Genomic DNA, 10,576 nt, shown 5'->3' with positions numbered 1-10,576 from the left:
ATATATATATATATATAAATATATATATATATATAAATTAATTAATATATATGTATATATATATAAATATATATTTATATGTATATATATATTTATACAAATAAATACATGTATATAATATATATATATATGAATATATATAAATATATATATATATATGAATATATATATATATATATATATATATATATATATATAAAATATATATCTGAGAAGACGGCGTTAAATATTTGCTATGCTATTTCTCTGCAAAAGCATTTTTGAATCCAGTTTTTTTTAATTCACTTTTTTTTTTTATAGAGATTTTTTAAAGCTATACTTTAAAATGTGCGTAATAATACACAACGACGAAACGCGGCTATTAATATCCTCAATAGCCGCGATTTAATATCCTTAATAGCCGCGTTCCCAGGTGACCGAGCCGACTTCTTCGTTTCCGGGCAGATTACAGAGCTTTTGTCCTCCTGACCGAACGGCGCTGTCCGGTGGATGGAAAGTAAAACACGCTCGATACCGGAATGGAAACACGTTGCTCAACTTAGAGAAACACTGGAGTCTCATCATTTAAATCATACTTCCGGTTTAAGTTCTGGCCATCGGCTTCATCGCGGCAGCACTTTGTGCTCCGGGTTCCTCTCACCCGAAAAACAAGCAGGAGAAAATCAAAATGTTTTTTTTATAGGATCAAAGTTCGTCTGCGTGTTTTGAGGTGGATTTTTTCCTTTAAGTTTACTCACAAAAAATACTATATATATATATTTTTTTTTTAAAAAGAAGAAATTAAATGATAAAAAGGCCATTTCGGTCAATGTTCCTCTCTCTGCGTTTACAAGGAGCTTCCACCTAAAGTGCTCTACGTGGTACAGTCAGCTGGTCGGGCTCTTAAATAAACCTGGAGTCTCTTTGGGGGGTTCCTTTCCTCCGGAGACGCCACTCTGGTGATGCCTTGAAGGTCCAGAAAAGGAAAACGTTGGAAGTGGATGAAAGCTTCACACACACACACACACACACACACACACACACACACACACACACACACGCTCTCACGCAGGCTGCTTGGCCACCCGGTTGCTGCAGAGCCTCTCCAGCGGCCGCAGCAGCTCGTCCTCTCGCGGCCTGTAGGGCGCCACGTAGCTGTCCTCCTCCAGCAGGATGCGGTTGAGCGTGCGCTCGTGGTTGATGTGGCGCCGGACCATCAGGATGTACTGGTTCCCCTCGCGCAGGTCGGGGCAGTCGCACACGTTCTGGACCCACAGGAACTCGCGGTGCTCCAGGCGGAAGCCGTTGCGGTAGGTGTGGATGACCTGGAGGTCGTAGCGCGTCTCCTCGCCGCGGTACAGCTTCCCGAGGACTCGGCCGCGGAAGACTGGTGGGAAACGAGAGAAGAAGAGTTCAGGTGAGAAGAGAGAAGAAGAGTTCAGGTGAGATGTTCAGGGGAGAAGAGAGAAGAAGAGTTCAGGGGAGAAGAGAGAAGAAGTGTTCAGGTGAGATGTTCAGGGGAGAAGAGAGAAGAAGAGTTCAGGGGAGAAGAGACAAGAAGAGTTCAGGGGAGAAGAGAGAAGAAGAGTTCAGGGGAGAAGAGACAAGAAGAGTTCAGGGGAGATGTTCAGGGGAGAAGAGAGAAGAAGAGTTCAGGGGAGAAGAGACAAGAAGAGTTCAGGGGAGAAGAGACAAGAAGAGTTCAGGGGAGATGTTCAGGGGAGAAGAGAGAAGAAGAGTTCAGGGGAGATGTTCAGGGGAGAAGAGAGAAGAAGAGTTCAGGGGAGATGTTCAGGGGAGAAGAGAGAAGAAGAGTTCAGGGGAGAAGAGACAAGAAGAGTTCAGGGGAGAAGAGAGAAGAAGAGTTCAGGGGAGAAGAGAGAAGAAGAGTTCAGGGGAGAAGAGACAAGAAGAGTTCAGGTGAGAAGAGAGAAGAAGAGTTCAGGTGAGATATTCAGAGGAGAAGAGAGAAGAAGAGTTCAGGTGAGATGTTCAGGGGAGAAGAGAGAAGAAGAGTTCAGGTGAGATGTTCAGGGGAGAAGAGAGAAGAAGAGTTCAGGGGAGAAGAGACAAGAAGAGTTCAGGGGAGAAGAGAGAAGAAGAGTTCAGGGGAGAAGAGACAAGAAGAGTTCAGGTGAGAAGAGAGAAGAAGAGTTCAGGTGAGATGTTCAGAGGAGAAGAGAGAAGAAGAGTTCAGGTGAGATGTTCAGGGGAGAAGAGAGAAGAAGAGGTCAGGTGAGATGTTCAGGGGAGAAGAGAGAAGAAGAGGTCAGGGGAGAAGAGAGAAGAAGAGTTCAGGTGAGATGTTCAGAGGAGAAGAGAGAAGAAGAGTTCAGGTGAGACGTTCAGGGGAGATGAGAGAAGAAGAGTTCAGGTGAAAAGAGAGAAGAAGAGTTCAGGTGAAAAGAGAGAAGAAGAGTTCAGGTGAGACGTTCAGGGGAGATGAGAGAAGAAGAGTTCAGGTGAGACGTTCAGGGGAGATGAGAGAAGAAGAGTTCAGGTGAGACGTTCAGGGGAGAAGAGAGAAGAAGAGTTCAGGTGAGACGTTCAGGGGAGAAGAGAGAAGAAGAGTTCAGGTGAGATGTTCAGGGGAGAAGAGAGAAGAAGAGTTCAGGTGAGACGTTCAGGGGAGAAGAGAGAAGAAGAGTTCAGGGGAGAAGAGAGAAGAAGAGTTCAGGTGAGAAGAGAGAAGAAGAGTTCAGGGGAGACGTTCAGGGGAGAAGAGAGAAGAAGAGTTCAGGTGAGAAGAGAGAAGAAGAGTTCAGGTGAGACGTTCAGGGGAGATGAGAGAAGAAGAGTTCAGGTGAGACGTTCAGGGGAGATGAGAGAAGAAGAGTTCAGGTGAAAAGAGAGAAGAAGAGTTCAGGTGAAAAGAGAGAAGAAGAGTTCAGGTGAGACGTTCAGGGGAGATGAGAGAAGAAGAGTTCAGGTGAGACGTTCAGGGGAGATGAGAGAAGAAGAGTTCAGGTGAGACGTTCAGGGGAGATGAGAGAAGAAGAGTTCAGGTGAGACGTTCAGGGGAGATGAGAGAAGAAGAGTTCAGGTGAGAAGAGAGAAGAAGAGTTCAGGGGAGAAGAGAGAAGAAGAGTTCAGGTGAGACGTTCAGGGGAGATGAGAGAAGAAGAGTTCAGGGGAGAAGAGAGAAGAAGAGTTCAGGTGAGACGTTCAGGGGAGATGAGAGAAGAAGAGTTCAGGTGAGACGTTCAGGGGAGATGAGAGAAGAAGAGTTCAGGGGACTCACCGAAGTCCTTCTGGCAATACTGTCTCTGGCGTTCCCTCCGACCTTTGACCCGCCGACACTTCCCACAATGCCCTGCAGAGTAAACGAGCCCACAGATGCATTTTAAGTAACCTTTTGAGGAGGGGGGGCTGGCTAGGGGGGGGGGGGGGGCGGACATACTTCCAGGTGGAGGCTGAGGAAGGAGGTTTCTGTGGTTCTCCTCCCGCTCCAGACGGGGCAGGACGGGCTGGTGGGGGCGCTGCCGGCGGTTCTGGTGGAGAGATTGGCGGGGCGGCTTCACAGGCCTTAAAACTAGTGAGACACACACACACACACACACACACACACACACACACACACACACAGTCAACAATATGTTTGTTTAAGTCCTACGAAATTCTCACCAAAATCCACAATCTGAGTTTACAATCAATTTACATTTAGTGTAAAAGTGATGAACTGGTTAAAATAATATATTCTGTAAATATCATTTAGACACATATTGTAGAGCTTCCTCTTAGTGACAGCGTGGGCGCCATGGTAACGGAGATGACAGCTTTGTGGAGTGGCAGAGGGGGCAAAACAATGATAAAATACATAACCCAGCATGCATTGCTCACACAGATCATTGTATCCTCCCCGGCAACCGACATCATGACCAGATTAAGCGACTGGAAAGTCCCCCCCCCCCCCCCATCACCTCCGTTACCCAACAAAACAAATTAACAAGCTATTCCTGGCAACATCGGGGGTCAGATTTCGTCCATCAGTTGGAAAAAATGTCCTCCGCAGCGTCAAAGAAGGAATTCATAACACGTGTGTACAGATGGACCAGCTGCATTCCTCAACTGTGACCTGTCAATCAACTGTGACCTGGAGACGGACAGGTGCCTCCACTCTTTTGTGGGCGTGGCCAGATATTCCTTTAAACTCAAGCTTTCATCTACTGTATGAATGTATTTATAATAAAGCTGGAGGCGGGACTTACACCAGTGGGGTCGGGTGGTGACGGGGGGGGGCCTGGTGGTGGTGGGGGGGGTGGGTTGATCCCAGGGGAGGTAGTTGTCGTTGTGATGAGCCTGACGCAGTGGACTCCTCCTCCCGTGGTGGAGGGCGTACTGGCCCGGCGGCAGCCAGTACTCGTACTCGATGCCGGGGTTCCTGTCGGTCGCCAGCACCTGCACACAAGGACCGCATGGAAACCATCGAGACTGGCCTGGAAAGGTTTTGAATCTCAAGGTTTTCAAGGTTTCGACTGTCAGACCCCGCTGCAGTAAAATGAGAGGTTTTCTAAAAGGACTCTGGTGCTCAGAGACACTACCACTTTAGTCCACAGGGGGCACCAGAACCAACACTACCACTTTAGTCCACAGGGGGCACCAGAACCAACACTACCACTTTAGTCCACAGGGGGGGCCAGAACCACCACTATCACTTTAGTCCACAGGGGGCACCAGAACCAACACTACCACTTTAGTCCACAGGGGGCACCAGAACCATCACTACCACTTTAGTCCACAAGGAGCACCAGAACCAACACTACCACTTTAGTCCACAGGGGGCATCAGAACCAACACTACCACTTTGGTCCACAGGGGGCACCAGAACCATCACTACCACTTTAGTCCACAGGGGGCACCAGAACCAACACTACCACTTTGGTCCACGGGGGGCATCAGAACCAACACTACCACTTTGGTCCACAGGGGGCACCAGAACCATCACTACCACTTTAGTCCACAGGGGGCACCAGAACCAACACTACCACTTTAGTCCACAGGGGGCACCAGAACCATCACTACCACTTTGGTCCACAGGGGGCACCAGAACCATCACTACCACTTTGGTCCACAGGGGGCACCAGAACCATCACTACCACTTTGGTCCACAGGGGGCATCAGAACCAACACTACCACTTTGGTCCACAGGGGGCATCAGAACCAACACTACCACTTTGGTCCACGGGGGGCGTCAGAACCAACATTAAATGACAGTTCCTTGTAGTAAATTTGCTGTTTTTTTTTTTTTCTGTGCTCACTGGAACCATTCGGGAGGACTGGTCCAGATGTCTATTCCCTATAATTTGTCGTCATACCCATGTGATCCTACGGGTAACTCAACTAAATGGGGGTTAATGAAAAGGCACAGCGACTGAATGCATGACACATTTTCCTTATGGCTCACAAAGATAAAGGCCGTCTCACCCCGAGGGTTAACAAGTTATTGGCCATAAATCAGAGCGCCGGCCCCCCCAAGAAGAAGTCACGAGTGCTGTTGCATTCGTTCTCGGAGGAAACAAAGAGTCCATAGTGTTCAGAGGATGCTTTCAACCACCGGCTGGCTACAACAACAGGAGGAAGCAATAGCTTACAGCTGTTTGGGCTGCTTGTGAAATACCTGCACACGGTCTGAATGGAAGCCATTAAATATTGATTCAAACCTGATGTTTTTGTTACCTTGTGAAATGCTTACCGATAACCACATGGAGTACTATTTAACGGTGTGTTGCACAGTGTGCGAGAGTAGAATGTGTTTATCTTTTACTGGTTTTGGCGCCAATAAAGGAGGCCTTGTATACGGTGCATTTGTTTTTCATGCAAACAAAGTTTTACAATGTTGGCAGAACAATAAAGAAACAAGCTGTTGGACGTCAACGAGATGTGCGGCTCCTGAGACCAGACGAGGACCGAGCCGTCCCGTCACCAACCGGAGCTCTCACCATTAAATGGAGGTCTTCCTTGGTCGGTCCTGGGACCTCGAAGCTCTCCCAGGTGTCCGCCGAGCGCCGGTACAGCAGCTTCGTCCCGGCCACGTTGTACTCGCCCGGGATGCTGATCTTCCAGTTCCCGTTGATCACGAACTGGGAGCGACCGTTCTGGAGGGCTGGACGAGGCGTGAAGGGAGCGGGGAGGGGAAGGAAGTACAAGATCGGTGAGTCGAGTAATTCTAATTGAACCTACGCTCAATCAAGCTACCATTGGAGCCCACACTGTCACTAACTGGTCTGATAGGCCAGGTTGCCTCTGATGGGCGGGACTTAGCAATTATCTCTTCGTATAAGAAGGCCTTGATGAGGTAAAAGCAGAACTAAGCCAGCTGGCTTCATGTGGCAGCCATCGGCCCTCGGTGGTGGAAGAGGGACTTTCCATGACATGAAATGGAAACAAGTACCTTCACCTGCCTCGCCTCAGTGGTCAGACGCAAAGCATGGAAGGCCTTTACGAGCGTCCCTTTTTTCAGGACCACACGGTGTGAGCCGCCTGTTTTATTTCGGTCCCATAAACAAGGATGAGAATAGATGCCCTTGGTTTTTACGCTTGGCCTGGAAACCCCAGAGACCCAGATGGGAACTCCAGTCTCCGGGTAGAGGAAGTTATTGCAGGTCTAGGAACTCCTTTAACGGCGACGCAGAGTGAGGCTTCTTGCAGGAAGCCGAGACTCATAAACAGCCGGGCCAGGTCTGCCGGCGGGCTGCTTCTTACCCAGGTAGTTCCTGCTGTTGTCGGTGACTCGGATGTGAGTGGCTCCGGCTGGTATCATGGCCACTTCGTTGTACCCAAAAGGTCCGCCTGGCAAACAGAGACACTCGGTTAGAGGGCGACTTTTAATAGGAGTTTCTTTCTTTCTTTCTTTTTTTAACTACTTCACATTATTATTATTTTTATTACAACCTGGGGACAAACGTGCTGCACTGAAAACAGCTTTACGTGCAAAGTGAGGCCAAGAAGAGACATATTTAATTTCCTGTACATTCTTCACAATAAAAGTTTGTTGTTGTTGTTGCTGACTCTTCCTACCCTGCAGGTAGGAAGAGTCAGCAACAACAACAACAAACTGAAGGTATACTTTATTGAAGAAAAGCAGCTCACAAAGATCTGCTAATTTTGTGTGACCCCGTTATTTTGTTTATTTTAAAGCTTTTATTTTGAAGCACCAGAATCAGGAAATGTTAAAAATGTACAATTAAAGTTGCCAGTTATTTTGTTAAACAAGCGGAAAATAAGGAAATATTAAACATGCACAATAAAAGGTCCCTCGTTACATCGTTATTTAAAAGCTTTTTATTCGCATCGGCAAAATCAGGAAATGTTCAAAGTTCACAACATAAGTCCCCAGTTATTAAAAGCTTTTATTTTGAAGCAGCAAAATCAGGAAATGTTACAAATGTACAATTAAAGTCCCCCATTATTTCTTTTTATCTAAAAGCTTTTAGGAAATGTTGGGTTTTCAGTGTTCATGTTCAATACGTAATAACTGTGGTTATTGCAACGTTATGCTGATTAATAAGTATTTAATAATAGTTTCGCTCGTTACGAGTAAAAGGTTATTAAGGCCAAACAAACAAAGCGTGTGTGTGTGTTTGTGTATATGTGTGTGTGTATGCGTGTGTGTGTGTGTGTGTGTGTGTGCATTTGTGTGTGTGTGTGTGTGTGTGTGTGTGTTGAAGCCATAGACTGCACATAAGAAGTGGACGTAGTCGTCGTTATTACAGTTATTAAGGCCGAACAAACAAACTCCAGATGATGAAACTTCAAAAATAAGTGAAAGTGAAATCCCCAAAACAAGCCTGCAATCGCAGCTTATCGCCAAAGAAAACAACAACAACAACAAAATAATTGAGATTGTAACTTTAACCAAAACCACAATAACAAGACCAATGTTGCAGGTCCTTCACATTCCTTCAAAATAAAATCCACTAATGTCTAACGTTGCCTGAATGAGAACATCACTCATCACCTGAGGCAGGAAAAAGCTTCTAAACAAGCTTCAGCCGAGCAGATACACATATTTAAAAAAAACATCACTCTGTCTTTAAGGGTTAAAGCACCCTAAAGCATCCCCCCCCCCCCCCCCCCCCCCCCCCACCCCCACCCCCACCCTTTGTGGCCCCTGGTTACTCGTCTCCAAGAGGAACTATTCACGAGGTTCATCCGCGGGGCCTCGAGCGACGTGGAGAGGAAGTGTCAGAGTTAAGAGCTCGTCTGACCTTGTGAGTTTTCTTTATGTTGTTTCTTCATTTTTATTTTAGCTTCAGTCGTGAAACGCAGCTGCAGGAGAAAAAAAACACCCGAGGTCGCCCAAATAAAACCACCTCTATCAGCCCTGTGTGTGTGTGTGTGTGTGTGTGTGTGTGTGTGTGTGTGTGTGTGTGTGCGTTAAAGACATAGACTGTATATAAGAAGTGGACGTAGTCGTTGTGATACCACCCGTTGGTTTGTAGACTGAAGCAACAGAAACTTTGAGTTCGGCAATTTCGCCGTCGCCATGTTTTTTTTTTTTTGCAACCAGTAAACAGGAAGTGACCATATTAACTGAGGAGGAGTGACATCGAGACCTGTCAATCACCTTGTAGCCCCGCCCTAAAGCATCCCCTGCTTTATGCAGCTTTAACACATAGACTTCTATACAACCAGAGGAGTCGCCCCCTGGTGGTCAGTAGAGAGAATGCAGCTTTAACACATGAAGCATAGACTTCTATACAACCAGAGGAGTCGCCCCCTGGTGGTCAGTAGAGAGAATGCAGCTTTAACACATGAAGCATAGACTTTTATACAACCAGAGGAGTCGCCCCCTGGTGGTCAGGAGAGAGAATGCAGCTTTAACACATGAAGCATAGACTTCTATACAAAAGTTATATATTCTCCTTTTTATTTTACTTCTGATCTGATCCGTAAAAGGTTCTGTGATCCTTTGCACGGTCTCATATGAAACATTAAAATATACGAATCCAAAAGGAAGAACGCCAAAGACGGAGAACAGCTGAAGATAAAGTGAACGTGGATTTCCTCTAACGCCAAACAGTTCATTGTATTTGTCAAAGTCTCGGTTACAGTTTCAGGTAAAGTACGTCTCCACTAAATAAATGTTCCTCCCGACATGTTTGCCGTGAGGTAGAAAACGCTCCGCTGGCATCGAGCCAACGGCGTGACCTCTGTGACCTCTTGACGACTGTAATTCTGGAGGACGTGTCCTGGATTTCTTCCTGGACGGCGGCCAACAAGCTTTTGTTTGTCAAAAAAAAGGGTTGCCATGGTTATCTCTCCCTCGGCTGAACACGAATGACTGACGGCGTCGTGGAAACACCCCCTCCGCCCCCCCCCCCCCCCCCCCGCGACATTAAAAACAAGATGGTATGATCCGCCTACCTGCCTCCAGACCGTCGCTCTGGTACACGCTCTTGTGGTGCAGGCAGGTGGTGTTCAGGCCTCCACACACCATGCAGGCGTCCTCCTGCTGCTGGGAGCCCAGGATGGAGTCACAGCCGGGGGTCTGCACGACACACACACACACACACACACACACACACAGACACACAGACACACACACACACACACACACACACACACACACACACACACACACACAGACACAGACACAGACACAGACACAGACAGACAGACAGACAGACAGACAGACAGACAGACAGACAGACAGACACACACGCACGCACACACAGACACACACGCACACACACACACAGACAGACAGACACACACACACAGACACAGACACAGACAGACAGACAGACAGACACACACACACACACGCACACACACACACAGACAGACAGACAGACACACACACACAGACACAGACACAGACACAGACAGACAGACAGACAGACAGACAGACAGACAGACAGACAGACAGACAGACACACACACACACACACACACACACACACACACACAGAGCCGTCACATCATCTTCAGGCTTCAAGTGAAACATCTGGACAGCTTTTGGGCAGATTGCAATAACTCCAACGGTTTATTTACAAGCTCCCTGTCTACTGTTGTCTTGTGTTTGTTTGTTGACTTCCTGTCTTTGTTTCTTCCACCAATCAGCGTTCAGCTGCTGGTTGTCTGATTAGTTTCTCGTGTATTTATGCGTAAACAGACGGGTTGTTTGTCGGCTTGTCATTATTCATGTTCGGGGGTTCTGCCCATTTTATGTCATTGTAAACTTTAAAGTAAACTTGGCAAAATAACTATTTAAAGACGTCCTCCGGCACCGTTAACTCTGTTCCGACGATGTAACAGATCGTCATACAACAGAATTATGGATCAAACAAACTCGTTGACAATTAACAACTGCAAATAAACGAGTTTGGCGATTTGGCCGTCGCCATCTTGGATTACGGCCGCCGCCATGTTGGTTGCACCCCCTGCTTTATGGTCTATTAGACATCATTTACTAAATTAATGCTGTATTGAAGAAACCGTGAACCGTGAACTCGTGTTCACGATGTCGCGGCGTGGCCTCGCTCACCAGACAGCGTCCGTTGACGCACAGCGCGTCGGGCTCCTTGTCGCACGGCGTGCCGTCGAGCACGCGGCCGAAGTTGTAGTAGAAGTTGTGACCGAGCGCCAGGCAGCT

The 10,576-nt window shown here is 47.3% G+C and overlaps 1 protein-coding gene across 1 annotated transcript in view; it reads right to left on the bottom strand.

Annotated features, from left to right (window-relative positions):
* Positions 1 to 224: 224 nt before the first annotated feature.
* Positions 225 to 10,576, bottom strand: part of adamtsl5 (ADAMTS like 5) — a 23,078-nt gene continuing 12,726 nt past the window's right edge. The window contains exons 6-13 of the mRNA XM_034525508.1: positions 10,469 to 10,576; positions 9,346 to 9,469; positions 6,682 to 6,768; positions 5,919 to 6,082; positions 4,188 to 4,377; positions 3,380 to 3,511; positions 3,221 to 3,292; positions 225 to 1,366 (exon numbers count right to left, since the gene is read on the bottom strand). The exon at positions 10,469 to 10,576 is cut by the window's right edge and continues 20 nt beyond it. Of these exons, the coding sequence (XP_034381399.1) occupies positions 1,044 to 1,366; positions 3,221 to 3,292; positions 3,380 to 3,511; positions 4,188 to 4,377; positions 5,919 to 6,082; positions 6,682 to 6,768; positions 9,346 to 9,469; positions 10,469 to 10,576 (1,200 nt within the window). The 3' untranslated portion in view covers positions 225 to 1,043. The remainder of the gene's footprint in view (positions 1,367 to 3,220; positions 3,293 to 3,379; positions 3,512 to 4,187; positions 4,378 to 5,918; positions 6,083 to 6,681; positions 6,769 to 9,345; positions 9,470 to 10,468) is intronic.

The sequence above is a fragment of the Cyclopterus lumpus genome, chromosome 3, assembly GCF_009769545.1.
Source record: "Cyclopterus lumpus isolate fCycLum1 chromosome 3, fCycLum1.pri, whole genome shotgun sequence".
NCBI classification, from domain to species: Eukaryota; Metazoa; Chordata; class Actinopteri; order Perciformes; family Cyclopteridae; genus Cyclopterus; species Cyclopterus lumpus.
This window is presented reverse-complemented; position numbering and strand designations above follow the sequence as displayed.